The following is a 25,822-nucleotide window of genomic DNA, read 5'->3' as shown; positions in this document are numbered from 1 at the left end:
ATAAATATATCAAGACATTACTCGGTATATAATCAAATTAAAGCTTTTTTTTCCCCCCAAGAAAACTATTCTTTCATCTTCAATGAACCTCACACATCTTTAAAGATGTTTTTACTAGCATTAGAAAGTTGTTATTCTATGAGCTACTTCATTCCACTATGTCTGCCAACTCTTTTTTAACCATGAAATCTGATATAAATCAGTTGGGGTTGAGGTACCTTTGAATTTGAATGCTTTCAGTTCCCAGTGTGTGGTCTAATCTGCCCAAAACTACTGTCTTTGTCTAGCCAATCATCACTTTGTAAAATCAAGATAGTACAAGGCAGTAAATGGGAAAAAAAAAATTACTAGATATTAGGAATACCAATGTTGATTTCAGTGGTTTAGGAAGCAGTAGTATCAGCGAATAGGTCAGGATTCAGTTCCTCAAAAAGAACTACTGCGCCTTAAATACCTTTCAAAATCTGTGCTAAAAGAACCCAACAACATAGAGCCACAGAAATCTGTGGGTAGAAATGCTTTTTGATGTAAACTTTGCCAAGCAGATGGCAGTATTGTTCACAATAGTAAAACTTCAACTAGTTAAAAAAAGACCATTTAGCTACAATGTCATATCTTTTCTTAAACTGCCTGGCAATGATGGATGTCACACAACTGAAGTACTAAAAGTACTTCACACTATCAGCAGAACTCCTTGAAAATACACAGAATTGTACACTAGAGAAGGCTTAGAGTACTGTGCATTTATATTATTTTTAACTTGTAGGAAGATATTTAGCAAGTGATAGCAAGAAACTCAGAGCTGTATTGTTGATTCTGCTGATACCCAATAGCCTTATGTGCATGATAGGTGTAGCTTGAGACTTGGAAATACTGTATACATATTGAAAATCATAGCTGTTGGCCAAATTCTGCATTCTAATATTGAGTACAACTTCTAACAAGCTCACAAGAATCCTCAACTGACTACAGAAACAAAAAGTAGCCCTCCTTCTTCCCTTGCAATATGATAGTATATATAAGAATGCAACATCAGAGGGACCATTTCCGTTTCATGATTTCTAGTTCCAAAGTAGTTCCAAAATCCAGGAGCAGATTTTTGGTTTATTGTCTAGAGTCCAAAAAATCTTTACAGATGCCTCTAATAATATCAGGAACCATCTGCTCCAATCCTGTGAACTCCCTGGTGAAGAATGTGTGAGATTCTCTTGGTTCAGAAGCCATGTCTCTCAGATCATCCAAAGGTGCCCAGGCAACACCAACAGAGAAGACTGTTATTCCTATAATAAGTGAACAAAACAATTTAAACTATTTTACCTGTGGATACAAGGAAAACAGCTATTTCTACATCCATGAGTTAATCTATATTTGAAAAGCGTGTTTTGTTAACCTGCAGTCTGTCAAAGGTGATTAGAGTTTGCCATTAAGTATCAGAAATCAGAAGATTTGTCTCAGTAAAAATCTTAAATGAAATATGGGGTATCTTAAGATTTAGTGTCTTGGTTGCTTGTGTAGTGACACAAATGACTGTAGCAGTTACAATGTCAGTCTGGTAACGCTGTGTAAAACGGTTCTGAAAATAAATTTGGATCCTTCGTGCTTTAAAGCATCAGCAGCCCAATAAGCTTTTTAGCCAAACCTGCTTATTTGTTTCTTTGATGGAGAGCGGGAGTCGTACTGTGTTAGATGGCATCACTGACTGAAGTTTCACTACTTGGCTCTTTTGTTCTTAATCTATTGCTTTCTCTCCCGTGAATGAGTCTGTTCATACCTAGCTCCACAGTGCTAGGGTTTTCTCACCCTAATGGAAAACAGTTCCTTGGGGCTTACATTTTACTGCATTTCAAACAGGTATGATCCTTCATTTGCACACTGAGGCTGTACTGCAAACTTTAAAATCTTTAACATTTACAGTACACCAGAAATAGAATGAATCAGCTTCTACTGCTTTTAAAGATACATCATTTACCTGTTTTTTGAGCAGCAGCAGCAGGTCCTCTAACATCATCATAAGACTGACCATCAGTCAAAACAACAAGGAAATTTTTGTTAGGTCCATCTTTCACTGGCCCAAACACATTTCTGGTTGTGAAAGAAATGGCATCCCCAGTAGCAGTGCCACCACTCATGTAGCGAATGTTCCGGATAGCTGAGAGGACCTTTTCCTTTGTGGTGTAGTCAGTGAAGCCAAACTCTGTACGCTGGTCGTAGGTGAACTGCACAGCTGCAATCTTGGAACCAATGTCAGAGATCTCAAAGGCCTTTGCCACATTGCTGATGAATTCAAGCATGAGGCGGAAGTTGCTGTCTCCAACGCTGCTGGAACCATCTATCAAGAAACCGATGTTGACGGAGTTGTAGCACGTCTTGCTACACAACATTTGCTCATGTGAACACAGTTTTTGGACAAGAGGTTTTACATATTTGGTAGTACCAAACCAGGTGGGCATCTGGTAAGAGAAGAAGCCATTGTTTCGACAGACTGCCTGTTTGAAAACAAAAATTCACCAGGTGAATACTGACACAGAAGCTAAGTGGATAGTAATCAGATACATAATTTTCTCTCAAAGACAGGTTAGAATTGGAGCCTGATGGTGGGAACTTGGAGTGGGGATTTTGCTAGTTTCTTTTCAGACAAATCAAGGACAAACATCTGTAGTTAATGAAAGCTACAATATAGCTTATTTTATCCAATAATAAAGTCAACCCTGCTCCCCAACATCTGGAAATTTAAAATAATGTAACTTTATTAACAAGAACTGTAACAACTGGAAATTACATTTTTTGAAAGTGAACTAAGTCTTGCCAAAGGATTAAAAGTTCTGTATTTTTGCTTATCCACTGAAAAAATTACTCTGTGTTTCTCATTTGAACACGGTTTTTTTTTAGTCTGTAATGTGTCATGAGCACAGAGCTACAGTTGGGTAGACACATAGCTCCAGGTCATTCAAAGCAAAATTTCTTTTTCCTCTATGTTCCGTAAAATGTGTGTAAAGTATGTGGTAATTGAGAAAGAGGTTAAAGTTAAAATCAGCTCTCCAAGCTTGTAACTAATCTGGTTAAGATCAAAACTGCAGAAGAGGAATGCAGGCCTCAGTCATCTAAGTTCATATCTGTTAGATATTTTGGAGACATTCAAAGCCCACCTGGATGAATTCCATGTGACCTACTCTAGGTGGTCTTGCTCTGGCAGGGGGGTTGGACTGAGGTTTGGTCCCTTGCAGCCCTTGTGATTCTGTGCCTTTAAGTATGTGAGTGTTGGACATGCCTGCAGTACCACTGGGACCAGCAGCAAGCTATCTTGTACTTAGAACCAGCAGAGCTGTAGTCCTTTATTCTGTTCATGCTCTGAGCTATCAAATTTCTGCTGAAATTCTACATCTAAAACTTGCCTGTGCAGTTGCTCACGGGAGAGTAAGACCTAGTGATTAGAAAGGTCACATAAGAGTAGGTGACCTGTGTTTAATTCCTCATAGAGAACAAGATCCAAAACTCTTAATCCAAGATGAATGCCTTGCACATGAACTCGCTAGGATATATTTTTCCATAGTTCCTGTCCTCTTTGTAGTTAAAGTAAGTAAAGAATTATCCATAAAGCAGCTACAGAAATATATGCCTCCCTGTCTGCATTTCAGGATAGGAGTTATCATATCTGCATTTTATTGCTTTGACACATTTAACCATCCCTAAGAGAATCTCCTACAACTGAGAATCTTCACGTAATTACAAAATCCAGGAGCTACAACTTGGCCAAGTCTCTGAACTGAGAGGACAGTGGTACCTTTGTGTAGCCCCTTTAGCAGGAAACAAAACCCCAGCATTTATCTAACTGTCCTATTGTAATTATTTTAAATCACTTATTAGCGGAAATAGTTTCATTGGCTGTTTTGAGACAATATTTTTTCTCTATATAAAAAATAGAGTCTTATATGTTAATTAGTTCATTAGAATTTTAGCATGAAGTGAATGATACCCATGACTGAAAAATAACGATAATGCCTCTTACTTTGTCAATAAAACCAATGTCTTGTACCATTCCCAGCTCCTCTGTTGTGGGTTTTGCTACAGATACAATGAATACGTTTACTCCAAATTCTCTGGCTACTATGCCAGCTTCTTCTATATCATCCGAGGGCCAGCCATCTAGAAACACAACAATGATCTTGGGAATTCCTTTGCGTGCTCCATTTTCCAAAGAGAAGAATTTCTGGGCTGTGTGCTTCAAAGCTTTCCCTAGTTTTGAACAGGAAAAGAAGATGAAGAAACAATGCATACTATAATGGTACATTTTGGTACCAGTTCCTAAACAAGACTGTTCAAAATTTGCTATGGTTACAGGTCAAACCCAGTGTGTAAAAGTGAAATAGTATTCCAGGAAATTTGATAATGAAGCTTGAGTGACCTAGAGTTACCTCCACCCCTCATCTGAAAAAAAACCCTAGTGATAAAGGTGAGGAAGAAAATTACTGACATTTTTCCACCCACAGACCTGGTTACTGTTTTAACACAGAAAGTGGTATTTGCACATCTACTCTAGTAAAATGTGTAAAAAGCAACTCTAACTTCTGGAAAGGAAATGTAATATTCTAGAAGAAGATGTTTAGCCTAAGATCAGTATGGCATTTAAACACTGTCTTACCTAACTGAACTATAAGCATTTCAGTGCTTATATATTTATATATATATGTGTGTGCTCTGTGAATACATATAAATATGAAAAGTAGTATATTTACTTGCATGGAAGTATGAATTTACCTGTATTAGAATTGCCTCCTCTGAACCCCAGCTCCTTTATGGCAAACAAAACTTCCTTTGCAGCAGTGAAGTTTTTCAGGTAGAATTCAATTTTTGGATGTTCACTGTGGAAAAGTAAAACCAGAGTATATGTAGTTCACTTTTCATACTGCTATGGCATTAGCAAGCTAAAATGCACTTTGAAAAATTTTGTTCGTAGTAATATACAATCTTAGTTATATTTTTAATTACTAAAATAGAAGTAATTTTAGCAATCCTTAGTAAGATGAATTATTTACCTGGGTGGGTAAATTAAGAACAGTCTGACTCTTAGACTTATCAACATCTGAAAATGTTAGGAGGTTGAAAATATATCCAGAAAAAAACCTGAACATGCCAGATGTTAAACTAAACACACTTGTGTAACTGTAAATTGTCAGATTTTTTAACTATCTGTATGAGAAATATTAAAAAAAAATTTAAAAATCATTGTGAAATGCAATTTGATTTCATTAATTGGAGAAGTTTTAAGGTACACTAAGTACAGACTTTGTAAGAAATGCAAGATTTTAGCTATGCTAAGTTTCCAGATTTCAGTTTTGATTTATGGCAGAAAGCAAAAAGAAATGAAACTATATTGCCAAGTGAAAGACTAGAAGCATAAACACCTGCAGACCAAAGCTGCTACTATGAGTAAGTGACCCAATCCTGCATTAGAATCACTAGAACGAACTCCTGTGCTAAGCAGAGTTGGCAGTGCTGAATCTCATGGCAGAGTAAGTTGAAATGGTACATTTTGAGATATAAAGATTATTCCTTGTAAGTTTAATTTCTAATGAAGAGAACATTCAAAGTGCTAAACTGATTGCTCAGTTTCTCCATTAATTGTTCCTCACATACTAGATGCTGCAGTGGCTTTTAGAGTGTTTTGCAGTCTGCAAACATACATAGTAGTATGAGTGGTTGGACATGATCATCTTAAGGGGTCTTTTCCAACGTAAATAAACCCATGATTCTATTAATAGACTTTAAAAGTATCCATTTATTGAAAATATTTGCTGTGGTAACATGTAGGTTAGCAACAGCAGTTTTTTTGTTTGTACCTGTACGTAGCCATTTGTAACAATTCTCTCTCTACAATTTTTATAAAGAGCCATCTCTCCTTTTCAGAGTGATTTCTGCTCTTTTGCTAAGGTGAACTATGAAACTCAAGAGCAAAGGGGCTGTGAAAAGTCCATCTGCTCTCTCTAGACAAGCATCTAGTATCACAGAGGCAGAATATGATCAAATAGGTCTTCTCACATGTGTGACAATGTGTTACAGAGCAAACAGTGCTACAGCTCAAAAGTTTGCTCTCTCTTGCTATTCGTCATCCATTACAGCATGAATAATGTTCTGCAAAATAGGGAATGATATTCTAATTGGTTTCTCTTATTAACCACAATGATGTTTTTGTGCCAATCTGTTCTTACCTAGCCTGTACAACTCCAACATGAGGTCCTTCTGTCCCAATTCCCAACATCACAGCTACTTTTCCAACAAAGTTTTTCTGCAAATTAAATCTACGTTGGCCGATGTTGTAACTTCCATCAATGAGAAATGCAATATCAGCTTTACAGTCTGTGAATATCCAAAATAATCACACCATTTACTTAATGCCAAATAAATGATAGTATTTTGCTTTGCAAAAGTTGAATATGTGGGTTCTTACCTTTGTTTCCAGCCTTTTTATCAAGTAGCTTCTTGGGTCTTTTACCTTCAGTGAAGGAAATAGCATGGATCATTTAAGAACAAGATGGATGGCCAAAAGGGAACCAGAAAAAGCTCAGACTCTGAAAACTACATTGCAGTAGGAACTGTGAATCAGTTTAACTATGAAACTTGTACTACTATTGCCTTACTCCTTGGAGAATATTCTTTTTGAAATGAAACTCTGTAGCCTTCCCTTCTACTCTTGCCTAGCTGATTACTAAAACATAGAAACGTGGGTGGGTTTTGGTAGTTCACCATCCCAAGTGCTATCATTTCTCAGTTAGCAATCCTGCTGTACACTGTGCAGTTTTAATGGTTTGGAAACAAACCATGACTTAAACTGTAGAACAAATGTTCTATTCACAAATAACATTCAAGTCCACTATTTAGGTACCACTAACCTTCATAAAAAAACTGATCTAGCCTTTTAATGCAGCATTTTCTGTGGAGAAATACATATAATATCTAAATTTCTGCTAGACAAGTCCTGACAGCACTCAGCTATTAGGCAGTTCTGTAAGAAGGAATACTTTACCTCCATTTTCTCTTTCACTTAATGAATATCCCATGAGCTCATTAACTCTTCCCTTTCTTTATCTGTATTACATTTCCAAATTCATTGAGGCTTTTTTTTTAGCTTACGTGACCACTACTGAAATCAGAATCAATCTCCCCAAGTACAGATTATTCCTCTTTTTGTTAATGAAAGATATACTGCAAAACCAGATATTGTATTTGTTCTTTTCTTTAAAAATAAATGAATTGTATAAAACATGCCATTTTAGCCAGGGATTCACATACTGCAGCACATCTTATCACAAGAGGCTTTTCTTGCTGCAGAGATCACGTACCTGTAGAGGGACGTGCTGTTGATACTGATCGTCCAACTGATTCAAGTGCTGTGTTCTTGATACCTGTTAAAATATTGGAAGAATAAATTTACAGTATTTTAGTGGATGAAATTACAAGTGCTTAAAGAATACTGTCTTTCCAACAACTATTCTTCATCATCTGCCATTAGCTAACTCTGAAACTGGGACACAGGCCTAGACAGATCTTTGGTGTAACCCAGTAATAACACTCCTTGTTTTACAGGTAATTAACATTTCCTCTGCATTTGAAACAGCAGCAGCTCACGAGTAATTACAGCATATCTAATTGATGAGAGGCTTTGAGCTGTAGTAGCCATTGTTTCTAGCAGATAATTTCAGGACTTGGTCTGGAGAAGTGGATTTCACTTACAGCCTCACTGAAAGCACCGGTAATTCCATGTTCTTAGCTATTAATTTACAATAGATACTACGCAAGGATTACTAGGATCTTGGAGAAAGTAGGCTGAATGTTAGCTATTTAAACAATAGGAATGCATTAGAAATATCTGTTTCCCAGACACATCAGAAAGAATACACCAGGAAACACACACACTTTAATATTTTTGAATCCACAACAACATACATAACCACTAGGTGTCTTTATGCAATTTTATGAGGGTGCTTTAATTTGCTCCAAGTGGCAGAGTGTGATAACTGCTTTGCACTTGGGAACAGTACCTCAACTGTGTGGACAAAATTTTCTGAAAAAGCGCTGTGTCACACTTTAGCTTAATGACCAATCACAGAAAAGCTGACATTCCTCCTATTTTTGGAAGGTCAGTGTTCTGTTTGCAAGGAACTCTGCACAAGCTCTTTGAAGGGCCAGGCTGTGCTTCCGATTGCAAAATGTCAGGAAGGGGGAGAGAAAGGATAAAACGATATGGCTGAAAACAGTAGGAGGACAGGACTACAACAGCAGGATCAAAGCACTGATTTTCATCAGCTCAAATTGTCATGGATTTGCACTGTCAACTGCCTGCTTTCATGTCACTACATTCTAAATGACTGTGATCCAGTTTTATGTACTGGCTTTTCCTACACACTAGCTAGTCAGCTGCAATGGTATCGTAAGGAATTTGCTGAAAAACAAATACAGACTAATGAGTTGAAGTGAAAATTTTTGTTACTACAGATAGCATTTATTTATGCATAGAGGAGCAATGAAGAAGTTTCCCGAGTTCTGTTAATATGTCAAATATAGTTTGCAAAATAATTAGTGTGGTCCACCTACGAGTCACTGAGAAAGACGAAGCCCATCTAGTTAGCACCTGAGACTGGATCCCATTGGCATTTACAGCAGGGTAGTTTTCCTGTCCCGGGAGAGTCTGCACTCTTACAGCTCCTCCTGCATTAGTGATCACACCCCTGAGATACAAATGAATTATTATAAGTCAGACAATTTAATCACAATAAAATATGATACAATTAGACCATCACTGGACACTAGGGTCCTGAAAAAGATGATGTATAGGCAGGCATTTGTGTTGAGGCTAAAACTAGCTATAAAGTGCTGAAAATACTTCCAAAAGAACCTAATCCACAGAGAATCACACAGACTTTAAAAATAAAGTTCTGGAAATTCTAAAATTCTGATAGTTTTCAGACTGATACAGAAAAGTGATATTTCAAGGACATATCAATAATGGATATGTAGGATATCTTGTTATGCAACCACAGACTGAAGTCAGAAATGGTAGACACTATTGATAGCAGCCATCAGATTACTGATAATTATAAGAACAGAACCTAAAGCATCTTACTCTTTTTATTCATCTGTACTAACCATTAAATGTGTGTAATTTTCACTGACAGAGATGTAGAGTAACATACTAAATTGCAGCTTCAGGATTTGGAAAACTTAGGCAATAGTTAATAAACCATAGAATGGTAGGGATTTGGAAGGGACCTTTAGAGACCATCTAGTCCAACCCCCAAATCATAGCCACCTTCATTAGTTTAAACATACTGGAATTCATCCTTAATATACAGTTACCACAAATTAATTTTTAAAAGATTAGAATAAACACCCAGGGAGCTTAGTGATTAAAATATCATACAGTCAAATGCAGTATTTTAAGACTACCACACTCCTTAATGCCTTACTAGAAGGATCAGTTCAGAAAAACAGAAGCAACTAGAAAACTTGTAGCAAGTTTTGTAGGAAGTTTTCCAAAACTGTAAAGAGTGTCCAGCCTAAACCAGCCCAACCTTTGACAAGTTTTTAGAGGTCACAGTCTACTTCTTAAAGAAGGCTACTGTAATTGTTCCCTTGTTGAATTTAATTTCATTATTATACAAACAGGTTTTGAGATTGCCTGCCAGATCTGTCCTGCCATCTGAGACAAATGAAGGAATAACTAGTTTCAAAACCTTACTGATACTCATGGGCTGAGGATTGGGGTAATACTCAGCAGGACAATAGATTTATGCCTTAGGAAAATGTAGTACAGCAAAATTATCTTTAGAAAAAGTAACAAATAAATGTGTTTAGAATATTTCAGTCTAATTATAACCTAATTTTCTTCTGGTTCTCTCTGGAATTTAGTATCTCAGTCTTAGTGGATAAGTAAATGTCAGAAATATAGTGTACAGTTTCAAGTTTAAGTTTATACTTACAATTTTATTGAAACTACTTTGGGCTTATATCAGCAAACCTGATCTATGCCCAGTTAGCTCCCAAGAGCAGCTTAGTATCTTGTCCCACTTCCTTTGTTGTGCACTCACTCTTTGGCTGAATTAAACTCAAGATGACATTCATACTGAAACCTCAACCTTCAATTTATTCCTGGAAGCAATGTTTTCAGTTTACTTTAGGCAGTGTGACCAGTTTCATCAGTATTGTTCCATTTTGTCTATTGTTTTTTTGCCATCTGATCATTCTGGGAAAGAAATAATAATCTAGATAGTCTCTATTGAATTTGAAAGATTTCCACTGAAACAAGTAGATTTATTTGTTCCTTATCTATTTATTGGAACCATTTTGTTCTGTGTTTCATCACAAGTCAAAGCTCTAGACTGCCTTCTGAAGACACACTCTTTCCATATAACAGCTCTGCTTTAAATTCAAGTGGAGGGTTGATATTAGATGTAAATATATCATCAACTATAGCTTTTGTTTCTCTTTTCTTCCCATTTTGTTGTGCAGGTAAATTAAGACCTGTTTAAGCTATCTTATAGAATCTCCTGAATTTTACTTGGGAAGTTTCCTCCAGTACATACATAGAGTGCAGACTAATATATGCTGAAGTGCAATAAACCACATTGTCGGCCTGCCTTTGTATTGTAAAATCAGGTTAGCAGATTCCTTTCTGCAATCATTTACAATTGACTTCAAAAGTGAGATTTGTCTTGTGTAGATCTGCAGTAGTATTTAAACAGTGAAGAAGTGCCTACTCATTTCCTCAGAATGATTTCTGTTATTACATCCCGCTTTGATTTTCACTGCTGATCTTCACTCCTGTATGACTGACTTGTATGCCATGGCTGATTTGATTAAACAGGAACTCTGCAAATTTTCCAGGAACAGCTTTCATTTCCTTACTCATGGTTCATGCTGCTGACAACTACTTTTTACAAGAGCTGCCAGTCCATTCTCTTGCCTAGTTCCACTGTTAATAACAAATCATTACTTATATCTAAATGTTATCTTTCACTCCAAAATGCACACAAATTAAACAGAAAAACAGATACAGAAGGAAGCAATCCACTACCTTAGTGCACAATAACTCATGGAAGAAAGTATCCTGGCCAAGGGAAGCAGAAGATATGGGAAGGTCTTGTAAAAGATAGGAATCTCATTGAAAATATACTTTAAAATCTGAATTGAGGTAAATGAGCAGATGGGATTGATGCTTTTTAGAGCCCCATGCACCTCCTCAAAGTGAAGTGCAAGAACTGTGTATCTGCACTCCCGAAGAGATACAGGGCTGTCTTGCCTTTGCTGAATTTTTAATGCCTTTTTCAAGGAGTCTGTACATCATAACTGATGCCTAGACCACAAAGTGACTCTTTCAGCCACGGGAGGGGACCCCTATAGCTGTAATAGCAGTCAATAATCTGAGAAACAGCAGTGGAAAGTTGAAATGCCATCTCCTGTTAAAATAAAGAAATACAAGAGTTTCGTCCGGTGAAATTCTTTTTCCTCTGGGTAAATTTTCCACTGTTTCTTAATGTTTTTAAGAGCAGAGACAGATTTAGCCAATGGAGAAAACACTTTTTGCAGTGTGTTTATAAACTATTGTTTAAAAACACTGGAGATGAAGCTAAGTGGCTATTGCCTTAAATGGGTTAAATTCTAAGTGTAAGGTCAGGATCAGCTAGATAAAATTATACAGATAATAAAACATCAACAGTGAAACAAAGATAAGTTTCCCCCTTGTTGCGTAATAGTGTTAACAAGAGAAATAGATTTGAACAGACCCCCTGCGCTGCCTCGACACCAATGCACACAGCCTGGGGAATAAGCAGGAGGAACTGGAGATGTGGGTGCAAGATGTGGGGCTACGACCTCGTTGCGGTCACAGAGACGTGGTGAGACACCTGCCATGACCGGAGCACAGCCATGGAGACAGACTGACAAGGCGTGGAGATGGAGTTGCTTTCTATGTGAGGGAGCAATTAATGTGTACTTAACTGTGCCTGGGTGGGGATGAGGAGCAGGTAGAGTGTTTATGGGTAAAAATGGACAGGGCGAGGCAGGTGATTTTGTTGTAGGAGTCTGCTACAGGCCACCTGATCAGGAGGAGGATGTGGACAAGGCCTTCTATGAACAGTTGAGAGCTGCCTCACGATCACAGGCCCTGGTCCTTATGGGGGACTTCAACCACCCTGAGATTTGCTGGGATAGCCACACAGCCAAGCACAAGCAGTCCAGGAGGTTCCTACAGATTGTTGACGACAACTTCCTGTCGCAGATGGTCGAGGAACCAACAAGGAGGGGTGTGCTGCTGGACCCAGTACTGATAAATAAGGAGGGCCTGGTTGGGAATGTGAAGGTTGGAGGCAACCTCGGCTGCAGTGACCATGAGATGATAGAGTTCAAGATCCTGTGTGGAAAGGGCAGAACACAAAGCAGGACCATGACCCTGGATTTCAGGCGAGCTGAATTTGGCCTCTTCAAAGATCTGCTTTGGGATATGACTCTAGAAGACAGAAGTGCCAATGAGAGCTGGTCAATCTTCAATCACCACTTCCTCCAAGCCCAGGATCAGTGTGTCCCAATGTGCAAGAAAGGAGGAAAAGGAGGTAGGAGGCCTCCATGGATGAGCAAGGATCTGCTGGGACAACTCAGGCAGAAAGCAGCCATCTATGAGAGGTGGAGACGGGCTGGCTTCTTGGGAAGAGTATAGGAACATTGCCAGGGCATGCAGGGATGCAACTAGGAAGGCTAGATCCCTTCTAGAATTAAATTTAGCCAGGGACAGTAATAAGGCCTTTTTCGAGTACATCAGCAGCAGAAGGATGGTGAGGGGGAATGTGGGCTCACTGCTAAATGCTGAGGGTGCCCTGGTGTCTGAGGATGCAGAGAAGGCTGAAGCACTGAATGCCTTCTTTGCTTCAGTCTTTACAGTCAAGGCTGACCCCCCGGAAGCCCAGTCCGGCAAGGATAACAGGATGGCCAGGACAGCAGAGGACTTTCCCTGAGTGGAAGAGGTTAAAGACTTGTTGGCCAAGCTTAAGGCTCATAAGTCAATGGGTCCTGATGGGATGCGTTCTAGAGTGCTGAGGGAGCTGGCTGATGTGATTGCTAAGCCTCTCTCCATCATTTTTGAACAATCATGGAGGACAGGTGAGGTGCCTGAGGACTGCAGAAAGGCCAATGTCACTCCAGTCTTCAAAAAGGGCAGAAAGGACGACCCAGGAAACTACAGGCCGGTCAGCCTCACCTCCATCCCTGGAAAGGTGATGGAACAACTCATCCTGAATGTTATCACTGAACATATGAAAGATAAGATGGTTATCAGGGGGAGTCAACATGGCTTCACCAAGGGGAGATCCTGTTTGACTAACCTGATAGCCTTCTATGAGCACATAACTGGCTGGCTAGACGAGGGGAGAGCAGCGGATGTCATCTACCTTGACTTCAGCAAGGCTTTTGTCACTGTCTCCCATAACGTCCTTATCAGAAAGCTCAAGCAGTGTGGATCGGATGAGTGGACAGTGAGGTGGACCAAGAGCTGGCTGAATGACAGAGCCCAGAGGATGGTGATCAATGGCACAGGATCGAGTTGGAGGCCTGTGGCCAGTGGAGTTCCACAGGGATCAATTCTGGGGCCAGTCTTGTTCAACATCTTCATCAATGACCTGGCTGAGGGGACAGAGTGTACCCTCAGCAAGTTGGCTGATGACACCAAACTGGGAGGACTGGCTGATTCTGTGCTGCCATTCAGCGGCATCTCGACCAGCTTGAAAGTTGGTCAGAAGGAACCTCATGAAGTTCAACAAAGACAAGTGCAGAGTCCTGCATCTGGGAAGGAACAACCCCACGCACCAGTACAGGCTGGGGATTGACCTGCTGAAGAGCAGCTTTGCAGAGAGAGACCTGTGAGTGCTGGTTGATAAGCTAAATATGATCCAGCAATGTGCCCTCATGGCCAAAAAGGCCAATGACATCCTGGGATGCATCAAGAAGAGTGTGGTCAGCAGGTCAAGGGAGGCTCTTCTCTCTCTCTACTCTGCCCTGGTGAGGCCTCATCTGGAGTACTGTGTCCAGTTCTGGGCTCCTCAGCTCAAGAGGGACAGGGAAGTACTGGAGAGAGTCCAGCACAGGGCCACCAAGATGATCAGGGAACATCTTTCATATGAGGAAAGGCTGTGGAAACTGGTGCTGTTTAGTCTGAAGAAGAGGAGATTAAGGGGTGATCTTCTTAACATTTACAAATATCTAAAGGGTGGGTGTCAGGACGTTGGGACATCTCTTTTTTCTATAGTAGCTAGTAACAGGACAAAGGGTAATGGGATGAAACTGGAACACAAAAAGTTCCACTTAAACATAAGAAAAAACTATTTTACTGTGAGGATGAGGGAAGCAGTGGCACAGGCTGCCCAGAGGGGTTGTGGAGTCTCCTTCTTTGGCGGTCTTCAAGACCTCCCTGGACATGTTCCTATGCAACCTGATCTAGGTGAACCTGCTTCTGCAGGGGGGTTTGGACTAGATGATCTCTAAAGGTTCCTTCCAACCCTACCATTCTATGATTCTATTCTGTGACCAAGTGTTGTCGGCCAAGGAAATGTCCCAAACCCAAGGACAGCAGTGCTGCAACTGGGCTGTTAAAAGTAGTACATGTTGAACTGATTTAGTCTTGCAGTCCAGAAGCAAAATGTTTGCTCAGAAACTCACATGGTATGTTTTTATGCTTACTCATTATGCTTAATTGTATGTCTGTAGGTAGGCTATGGAAGCCTGCCATCCTACCCAAGAGCCTAACTTTTTACCTGACATTGCTAACAGGGTACTGGCTGATAGCAACTGGCATTTCCTTTAGTGTCCTTGGCTGAAAAGGTCCCTTCCAACCCCTACCATTCTAGGATCCTCTGGGACTTAAGACAAGAGATTAATTACCCAAATTCCCATCTTTACTTCCTACTATTAGCAGTTGCAAACTCCTTCCATATCATCCTCCTCCTTTCCAAACTGCAGTCTCATGCTGCTGCTTGATTGCCTCCCATCACCAGTATGGAGCTGCTCAGGGTTTCAGGCCAGCATCTTCTGATGCCTTAGGCTGTGCTCTTTCTGTCTCTGCATCCCTATTGCTTTTAGCAGGAAAGAAAGCATGGCAGTAGAAGCTGTGGCACTACATGAGTTTTTCCCAGGGGGTCTACAGTTCCTCAGAAATCCCTCTGGCCCGACAACATTTTGTCACTATTCTAGCAAATGCTAGGGCAGCCCATCCATGTTTGTGGTCACTTTGTGACCAGCTTGATAATACCATGATATGCTTTTGTCACACTTGAGTTCTGGGACCCCAATGTTTAATTAGAAATTATTCCATCCTGTGACTAGCAAGGAAGGTTGGCACAAGCTGAGAACCTAGTCCTTTGTTTGACCTTCTGATTATTAATCCAATTAATCACTCAGTGGTAGATTTAACTCAGTTCTTCATGCCTACATAGTGTCAGCCTGGTAGGAGGTTCTCCATTCTTCCCCAACAAATAGATCTTTTATTCTTCTGCCCAGAAAAAGAACAATATTAAATAAATACTGTTTCCTGAGAGTAACTGTACATAAAATAAAGAGATTAAAAACAGGAGAGAAAAAGCCAAATATAACAAACTAAAACAGGTAGAAAGCTTATTCATGTCTCATATATAAAATTATTTGTAGCTGAATTCCACTACATTCTTTACCTGCATTGTATAGAACTTTGTGTTACTTATTTCCTCACAGTAATGAAACTACTCATAGAAATAAGCATTACTTGGTTTCTATAAATTCAGAGTTCAGGCCTCATTTTGGACTTGACAAACTGTAGTGTATGTAGAGGGAAGAACTAACTTGCACACTGATGCTTCTTGAAATAGTGGATAGTTGTCTGACTTTCTGTACAATACCAGCAACAGTCACTGTAGTGGCAAACATCCTCAAGGGTGCTTAAGGAATAGAGCTCTGTTATACTCAGCATGCAATGTAACATAGGGTATACTGAGTTTTAGAGTACATGTGGTTGTTTGTTATTTTGGAAGAAATTTATAAAGTTCACATCTCTAGTTATACCAAGATAACAGTAAGTTAGTGATTACCTATTAGGCAATATCTTCTGGGAATTATTTGGATGCTAATATGGAGTTTAGCCATTGTAACATAACTTGAAAGAGCAAATGTTTCTGTTTGGTTTTGTTGGATTTTGCACCCTGCACCAAAACTAGCTGAGGACTAAACAGTTACTGCCTCTCCTCCATTCATCAGTCCTTTTTTGACCAGAACCACTATTTATGGCTGCTAATAGTTGCAGCCAAACCAATAAAAATGCTCTCATGTAGCAAATTCTGTTCTGAATATGAAAGGCCAACAGGACTAATAGCCCCCAACTTAAATGTAGTCTTCAAAAAACAGCAGTCCTCCTAAACAGAAGTCTGCTTTTCAGCATTTGTGAAATTCCAGATAGAGTTCCTACTCAAAACTCCTCCTTAAATCTGATTTTTAAGAATAGTTTTAGTTAACTTTTTGATTTTAAATACTATAAAAATAGCCTGAATTTTGGGAGTTTTGTTAAGGGGTATAGGGATTTTAATTTACACTTTAAATAAGTTTCTGGATAGTAATGATAGCCCCTTAAATATTTTACATGCTTAATATTTATTTTATGGCATTTAAAGCAATGAATATTAAAAAAATATCTTTACTTTCCTCCTTTATCTTCTAGTAATTTATTTATCTGTAAAATTGTAGGTTGGGTTAACTAGAAAATACTCTGATAGTAGAGTTTAGAGTCACATCAATATATTCTGAAAGAGGTTGTTACTTGGGGATAAAAAGTTCAACTGTTCCCCCATTTCTTTTAGACACTTTGTTGCACTTAAGCTTTTTAAGGGTAGTTTCAGTCTTTCTGTGAGGGCAATAGTGTTGTTTGAAATGTACAAACATAACATCACTTTTTGTTTTAACTGTGGTTTATGTATATGTTAATACAAATGTAACTAGAAGCAAAATAAATCTAGGTTTAAGAAGTTCAGTGATGCTCAAAAGGATTCTAGATAACTTAGGTGGTAATCCACAAATGCTAACAAGATACCGTTTGTAGGAACAGGACATTAAAAAGGTCTCTGCAATATAGTATGATACCTCAATATAATGATTTGAGCCAAGAAACTAAAGTAATTGAGATTATATACATGATAAAGTCTTACTTCTGAGTTTATTCATAATATTTAATTATAAAATTATCAGAAATTAGGAAAAAATGGAAAGGTAATTTAGTCTATACTTTTGCTTCAAGACAGAATCCGTTATAGTTATATAGCTATTCTAGACAGATGGATGTCTACTTGTTTTGAGAAACTGCACTGTCTATTGTAGTTCCTATAATATCGCAGGCCATCTAGTCTCTCTGTCCTTATTGCTAGGCTTTTCGTCACATCTAATCCAAATTTTTGTTGCTGAAATGTCAATCCTATCTTAAGAGTCATAACATCTTACAAAGTTTCAAGTCAACTCTGTGGAAGGAAGCACCTTGTGAAAGATCCACGTGAATAAGTATCATGTTGCACAGACAGTTGAGGAAGCTACAAATAATAATCTTTAATAACCAAAAACTCCCTCTAGACTGACAGCCAAGAATCAGTCTGGCTTCCACAGGCATCTGAAACAGATCTCCCTCCATCTCCAGCTGGTTTTATCCAACATTTCCTTATTAAAAAATGATTCAAGAGAGATTTTGTCTTGCAAATAATTAAATCTTTGTTCTTCCTCAGAATAATAAAAAACAAACACAAAATCAATCAAACAACAAACCAAGCCAACAACCACCAACCTCAAAAAACCCCACATAACCTCAATAACATATCTGCCAGCCTATTTTCCTTTCCCATGTGGAATTATTATTGCTTTTTTACAATATATCTTTAACATGAGATATCTGAATATTTTCCCTTAGTCTTTAGTTTTCTGTTTGATACAGCAGTGAATTCAGCTAGATATTTGTCCAATTAAGTGATCATGAAGTACAGTAACACACAGCAAGCCAGAGAGAAATGCTGCAACAAAAAAAATCATAACACGATTATAAGTAATAGTCTATGGACCATAGTCAGCCAAATCATGAGTAAGCCTGTTTGCACAGGAATTTAAACTGATTTCAACAGTTCCAGAAGTGTCATGTAAATGAAAGTCAGAAAGTGAATCTGCTTTTACTCTCCAATTAGTTACTATTTACACTGTATCCTTCCACATCTACCAGTGACACATAAGTAACCTTACAGTGAAATTCCATCCACTGCTGTGCCATTTCAGAGAAAGTTAAAAAAGTGGCTTTCAGAATCAATTAAACACAGTTCAGATAATGACTGGGCAGTTTGTAAGTTCTTCCTTGTTCTCTTTTCCTGACAACTCCCAGTGACCAGAGAGGTCTTTATTATGATGGTGTCAAAAGGTTAAGATTTTAAAATTTGGCAGGACTACATAAAGCATGTTAGCACATTGATTAGCAATCATCTGACTTACCTATGTATGGCAGCTCCACAGACACTGGAAAGTGAGGCATAAACTCCATCCCCAAACACATAAAATTGCCAGAGAGGACAGTTTGCTGGGCACAGGACATCTTCTGTCTCCTTTCTAAGGTCAAGTCCTCTTGTAAAGCATGTGATAGCAGTAGAAGCTAAAGAAAAAGGGAAAACTTGTGACCTGAAAATTATAAGGGTTTATTATGGGTGGTTTTAAAAAAAAAAATCTCTACAGTTTCCAAGCTTAAAGCAATGTTTGAATTTGAAATTAGGTACAGTGTCTCATCTTACGCTCCAGTATGTCTATTCAGACATTTTTGGAGCTTACAAGCTTGTCAGTTATGACAAGAAGAAACATCCTTCTAAATTATTTATGGGAAAGAAATGGCAGAAAAAGGTGAAAAGGGTAAAAAAAATGAGCAAACACTGAAACACTTAAATAATATCCAAAGAATGTTATAGCAGGAAAATGGATTCACATCTGCAGAGACAGAAGGGCAACAGGAAGATATGCAAGGGCTTCTGGAATACAAGAGTAAGCAGCACTCCCCAAGGGAGAAATTATATAACTCTGACATTCCCACAGTTATTTCCAGCCATAAGACACCTACAAGTCATTTGAGGAAAATGAATTTTCTCTTCAATGGCATTCATGAAACAGGTTGACAGCAGCATTTCCCTCAGCCTCTGCAATAAATCCTACTGAGGTTGTTATAAAGAAAAGGAATACCATCTCCTTGATCCAGTAACAGTAATATCTAGAAATAGCATATCAATTCATTGCAGTGAGATTTATGTTGCTAACTTTGCACAAAACACTGTCAGATTCACCCAGTGAGACGACATTTGTTCAGCATGTGTAACTCTCCCATTTTTTCTTAAAAGTTGTTCCTCAGATTATCATCACTAAGCTCTTGTTGTGCTTGCATGTGTGCAATGTAGATATACAGACACAGATTTACAACAGTATACACTTTTCCTTGGCAAAATGATGCTTTTTCTTTTGAAAACTTAGAGGTCATTATCTTGGATACTTACTACCATCCTTCTGCTACACAGGACAGCATTGAGCTCATCTGATAGAACAGCAAATTAGGGCTTTGTTTCAGGTCAGCTTCGTAAATTCAACCCATGACTGGATATCTATTTTGAACTTTCTAGGAGCACATCTTGCCCTTGCTGAGCATTAGAAGGTGAAAGAATCTTTTCTATATGCACTGGGAGTATTATTTTTTCACAATATTAAGACAATCTGACCAACATATCAGTATATACACACACACTACAGCATTATATCCCAAAAAGAATGCTTCAGAGATCAGTGATCTAGCTCTGACCCACTTCCCTGTCCACTCTTTCCCTAGGGCGTTTATTGATCCCAACATAAGCTGCTTATATTTGAAAGTACTTATAGTTCCTCATCAGTAGATAGAAGAGATCATACTTTCCCTAATCTTAGTGACTTTAGAACTGAAAAGCAGAATAGTTACAGCTAGAGGTACACAGGGAAATATGGAGCTAGGATGAACAGACACAAGTCAAACACATATGTTTATAGACTATGTATGTAGTTTTTCTCCCATGTATATGTAATCCTTTAATGCTATATTGAAATAATATTAAACTCTCTAATCACATCTCCCTGAAAAAAATCTTTGCTGCTATTTTTCAACACAAAGAAGACTTAAATATGCTAAATATGTCTGCATGTCTACAGTGTCTTGCTAGGTGCTATATGAAGTGAATTAATCTGATTCTCAAGTACTCTAAGGAACAAAGAGATTTCTTTTAGGGCATAGTCTTACCTACTCATATTCTCCCCACACTTATTCTTAGAGATTTGCCTTTTCTAAAAAAGTATATGGCTTATACATAGAAGCTCTATATTTTCATTGTTGAGTGCAGTATTATTGGTTATGCTAAAAAGAAATTGATGTGCTTTACTGTTTGAGACCCCTGATCTTTTCCTGAAAGTTCTACAAATGTGTTACCTAATTACTGGGCACTAATCAAATAATACACCATATGACAGCTAGCAAGACCATCAGAATAAAAGAGTAACTGTAAAATTGGATAATCTCAGAGGAACAACTGCAACAAGCATCCCTGGTAATCTCTGCCCTCACAGTAGTGTGTGCTATGCACCCTGCAACATTTTTCCAGCCTCTAACAGTACAAGACACCACAGGAAGTTTTAATACCTGTCATTTCAAATGTACTGTACTTGACTGAATTCCTTGGCAGGCTGTGCATACAAAGACAATAATTAGACATGTCTACATAACAAACCCTTTATCTCTTGGAGATCTGTATTTTCCTGATTATCATGTACTTACTAACTAAAGTAATATGTCAGACTAACACGTCACATAGCACATAGGGTGGAAAAAGAGATGATGCTGTTTTCTCTAGGTATGAAAACACAGAAATCAATCATAACCCATCCATGGGATTTTCAAGTACTGGCAGACTAAAGACTGTTCTGATCCTCATCTGCAGCAGGAAAGGAGGGGAGGAGGGCTTCAAGAGCAAAAGGAACAAGGTGCTGCTGTGTGAACTGAAGAGCTGGCATGCTGTAGCTAGAGGTTTTAGCCATTTGTACCCAAGTTGGATCAGCACAGAGGTAAAAACACACACTTTGAAGTACATGAAGTTGTGAATTAAAAAGCAATAATTTCATTTTGGTTTTCTAGGTAGGAAGATACAGTTTTCTATAAGCTATAATTCCATATGGAGACTAACATTAGGAATGTTAGGTGCAATATCAAATTAAGTACTGAGTACCAAAATTAAGGTTTTTGCATCAACACTGCAGTGCATTTTGTTCTTTCTTGTTAATGTATTATCAACTATCCAACTCACAAAACTACAAGTACAAGTCCATTGCAAACAGGAAAGTATATTAATCAGGTCTGGATACTGAATAGTATAGAATACTTCTTTACCAGCTTACATGCTAACCATTCTCCCAGATTTCATTTGGGATATTACTATTGAAATTGAATTAGATGGTTGTTTTTGTTAGTCTATCCAAGATACTTAATCACAGCAGAAACTGACAGAGAGCTCTCTCTCTCTCTCTCTCTCTATATATATATATATCTGTAAAGAAAATTATATGTTTTAATCAGTGTAATCAGTGTAATTTAAGAATGCATGAGCAGTAACAATGCAGACATTTGTCTGGATACTTATGTGATCCAATGCTTTAAATTAATGTATTTTGAAAGAAAAATAAGCTTGTAATTTACAGGAAGAGAGTCGGTCCTACCCATTCTGGACTCTGATGAAGACTAGAGACCTACATTATAAAACATAAAATTAGGCCTTCACAGCTGTAACAAAACAATCATCATACCATTCTGTCAAGACACACACTCTTTAAGCCTCACAGAAACACATTATATCAGGGTACACCAGAAAAACAAAGTACAAAGAAAAGAAATTCTTTTTCTTCCTGATTTAAGCCATATTCAAAGGTAGGGATGAAGGTCTTCCATCACTGTTGACCTAAAAAAGAAAAAAGCAAAGGCTCACTTCTCTCCTAACACACTCATCCAATAACCCTTGCTTTGAACCATTGCATCAGTTTTAATCTTTTTGGTGCCTCATCCCATGTACTCTGAAATTGCTCTGAATAGCTTTTTCTAATGCCCACCTTTAAAATTTTTTCATTTTCTGACAGGAGTCATTAACTTCAAAGGCTCTAGGGAAAAAAAAAATTCCATAGCCTAAGTCTGGGCATTTCTAACTTGAAGTTTCCATGAATTGCTTTAGGAAAGGAGAATTTGTTTATATAAAGAAAAAAAAAAAAAAAAAGATATCCATATGTACATAACTACCAAAAAGTAGGGATTCTTAAGATCAAGATAGCTTTACGAGTGAGGAAATAAAGAAGTACATGCCTATTAGCTTCCTACTCCTTTTAGTATTGTTTCTTCGCAAAACAGGAAGATCTGAAGGTTTTTTTGTCTTATGCAAGGAATATTTCCATAAACCTTATTCATTCTAGAGAAAGGACATACTAGTAGAACTATACCTCTTATTATGGAAAATATGTTAATAGATCGCATAGTCATTCATGTAACCTTAAATACATATCCCAATCGGGACAAGGGCAATGGGCTTTTAAAAAAATCTGGCCAGATCCATATTATTCGTTTTGATCTGAGACTTGCTCTTTTCTGATCAACTTAAGGTCACTTACCATCACATGTCCATGTTCACCCACCCACACACAGTCTTATGTATGGTAATCAGAACTGTTGCACTCAGCAGTATTTCAGGGGGAGTATAAGGAAATCTATAAGATCCTTAAAGATCTTCCCATGTAGTTATAAGCCTAAATATAGATTTTTGAAGTAGCTAATGTTCTTTCATTACTTTGAACAACAGAATTTAAGCACTCGTATAAAAAAAACTCCTGCAAGCCCAATAACCAAATGCTGTTGAATTTAGGCTGAGAATAAATGGTAAGTAACCATATCTTACAGTAACTGTTCACATTTTGTATTATAAATGCATCCTGGTACCAATATTCCATTTTGCCAGTATGACCTTGATGTAGTTTTAGCTAGCTTCAGATACCTTCAGATTACAGTGCCTTCTTCTCCAACCGTGGGAGGAACCATTACAGAAAGCTTTTCACTTGTTTCTTATCAGACTGACAGCATGGCAGTAATGCATCTGTAAAATAACAAGGAAAGTGTCTGGAGTAGGCTTCCTGTCACTGTACATTCTCTTGTTTCTTTAGCTGTAGCACTCCTGTGACATGTAACTACTATCAGTTTAGCAAAAATGAATTTTCCAAATGCTTCATTGAACACAAAATGAGCATCAAATCCTGCTCCCTAGTGAATGTGAAATCCTCAGTAAAGTCTGATGTCACTCACCTTCTACAGGCCAGGCCTGTGTCTGGAAATGCATCCTTCTGGAGGCTCCTGCCCTCCCTGGGTGAATGGCTCCGCTGGAAGGGGCAGACAAACCGCTTGCGTCCTTCTGGTACGTTACTTGTCCAACTGCTTCCAATGGCTCCTGGCTCCCACGGACTGATTGGCTCCAGGAGAGCCCACTCTCCAGCAGCAGGGATGTAACCCAATAGGGCATGGAGCAGCAGGCAGCCCCTGCCCTGCTAGGCAGCTCAAGTACATTCTTTTGCTTTCCAGGTCAAAACAGTGGCAGGGCAGGTTTGAAAAGTTTTTCACTGAGCCCATGGTAAAAAATACATTGGAGATGCTAAAACTGTAATGTACTGTGTGAGTGCCTCCATAACACACAGAAACACACTCCCACTCACTCCTGCTATCAACAATGCCCTTGACTGAGACGCATCAACACTACTCTTCTTAAGCTTGTGCCGGGGACGCTTCACCGCCTTTGGGAAGCGTTCCCAAGCATCCTCCGTGCCCCTCCCGGGAGAGGCATCCCCTGAGGTGGCAGGGTCCTGAGAGCCCCTACCCCCCGCGCAACCTTCCCCAGCGTCAGCGGCCTCTGCACCACTCCTGGGGCAGCCCGTCCGCGGCAGCACCCAAGCCCCGCGGAGACCCCCGGCACGTCCCAGTGACGGGCGGCCGCGGCCGGGAGCGCCGGAGGAGCGCGGAGCCGCTACCCGCGGCCAGGCGCCTGCGGGCACCGCCAGCCCTGGCAAGGAAGGGCGGGCAGAGACGCTGCGAGGGATAAACTCCCCGTGGGGAGGGCGGCCAACTCACCCGAGCCGTTGCTCCCGTGTACGGGGCCAGAGAGCAGGAAGACGCCTGCGAACAGACAGGGAGCGGGTCGGACCGGGACAACGCTCCGCGCCTGCCCCGCCAGCTCCGAGCCGCTCCCCACGGTACCCACCGAGGAGAAGGGGGGCGAGCCACATGGCAGCGAGAACAGAGGCGACGGGAGTAACAGAGCACAAGGCAGTGTGCCCACCGCGCTGCCCCAGCACTTCCACGGAACCCGACAAGCAGCAGCCGCCGCGCCCGCTTTAAACCTCTCCCGAGGCGCATGAGCACTGGGGCGGGCGGACGGGCGGGAAGGCGGGCGCGGAGACGGGGTTGGGCGGCCCCATGGCTAGGCGAAGCCCGGCAGGTGCTGCCGTCCCGCCCCCGCCTGCTCCTGCCACCTGGGCGTCCCGACTCCTCCGGGAACGGCACCGCGCCGATGCCGTGAGCAAGCAGGTCGTCGCTTCCCCCCTGGTACCGCACCCGCCTCGGAGAGGCAATGGAGGCGTAACGACCTTCCCTTGGCCGGCGAAGACCCAGAGGCCCTTTCCCCTTCCAGATCTGCCTGCACACTTCCTTTCCACCTACAGCTTTTGAATACCTTATTTCAGATGCTTGTTGATGATGGCGAAATACCTTATTTCAGATATCTAAACAAGTGTGAGTGAGCTATCAGTTACTTCGCCACAACATATGGCACCTCTTCGAAGCTGAGTGAAGGAGCAAAGTTTTCATGTGTGCTAAGCCGGCTCATTCTGTCCGCATCCCTCGCTCCCTTCGGGCGCGGGCCGCGCTGCAGACGGGGACGGGCCGGTGCCCCGGTGCCGCGCCCCCCTGTCCCCCCCCCTTGCCAGCCTGGAGAAGCTGCAGCCGTACTGTGGCCTGAACCCGTCCCGCAAGGCGCTGCGAAAGACAGCACTGGGGAATTTAAGCTTGATTTAATCTTTCGAAGAGATGGAAATACCTCAACCAGCATCATTGTATCGTTTGCATTTGACCTAAAATATTAGCGTAAATATTACAGGTACCTATCTTTCATTTAAGCAAAACTTTGGTTAAATTAAACAAAAAAGAAAAAAACCCCACTCCCTTCCAACACCCCCCCCAAAAAAACAAAAGCGCTAACCAAATAAACCAAACAAACCCCTCCTCTTTAGAGCCTGCTTCATTTCCGTGGTTCAATGCACACACGCACACATGCGTAAATATTAGCTGGAAGGAGTGGGAAAGGGTCAAATGCTTTTGAGTGGGTGGGAAGAGAGGTAGGAGCGCGTTTGTTTCAACGAATGCCTTAAAATCGTGTTCTTTGTTGGCTGCCGGCATCAGCTGTTTTACTTCTTCTGGGATGGCTCTTCCCAGAAAGAAACTTTCAAGTGTAAATAAACTTTCCGGATTTATAGGGCTCAGCGTGTGAGCGGATTAGCCGAGGTAGTCGGTGAGGTGCCGGCACTGCGGTGCCCGCCGGGAGCGAGCAGGCAGCCGCGGCTCTTGGGGAGCAAGCTCATCACTGCAACTCGCTTTCGGGCTTTTTTTTTTTTTTTTTTTTTTTGTCACTTAAAAATGCGCATTGTGAAATATCCCTTCGTATAATTGAAA

The 25,822-nt window shown here is 40.0% G+C and overlaps 1 protein-coding gene across 1 annotated transcript; it reads right to left on the bottom strand.

Annotated features, from left to right (window-relative positions):
* Positions 1 to 282: 282 nt before the first annotated feature.
* Positions 283 to 24,484, bottom strand: COCH (cochlin). The gene is made up of 11 exons (XM_061998200.1): positions 24,357 to 24,484; positions 24,227 to 24,271; positions 18,517 to 18,673; positions 8,590 to 8,723; positions 7,338 to 7,400; positions 6,446 to 6,490; positions 6,207 to 6,354; positions 4,756 to 4,859; positions 4,007 to 4,233; positions 1,970 to 2,486; positions 283 to 1,280 (listed from the first exon to the last, which is right to left on the bottom strand). The coding sequence occupies exons 1-11, from the start codon at positions 24,379 to 24,381 to the stop codon at positions 1,105 to 1,107; spliced, it is 1,641 nt and encodes a 546-aa protein (XP_061854184.1). The 5' UTR covers positions 24,382 to 24,484; the 3' UTR covers positions 283 to 1,104.
* Between the last annotated feature and the right edge of the window lie 1,338 nt (positions 24,485 to 25,822).

This window comes from Colius striatus, chromosome 6 (assembly GCF_028858725.1).
Source record: "Colius striatus isolate bColStr4 chromosome 6, bColStr4.1.hap1, whole genome shotgun sequence".
NCBI lineage: Eukaryota > Metazoa > Chordata > Aves > Coliiformes > Coliidae > Colius > Colius striatus.
This window is presented reverse-complemented; position numbering and strand designations above follow the sequence as displayed.

Excerpts from the sequence above, each read along its gene's own strand:
- COCH (XM_061998200.1), bottom strand. The coding sequence starts at position 24,381 with ATGTGGCTCGCCCCCCTTCTCCTCG. Across the intron at positions 4,860-6,206 it reads GTTGGAGTTGTACAGGCTAG|TGAACATCCAAAAATTGAAT; the intron begins GTAAGAACAGAT and ends ACTTTTCCACAG. Across the intron at positions 4,234-4,755 it reads AGGAGGCAATTCTAATACAG|GGAAAGCTTTGAAGCACACA; the intron begins GTAAATTCATAC and ends GTTCAAAACTAG.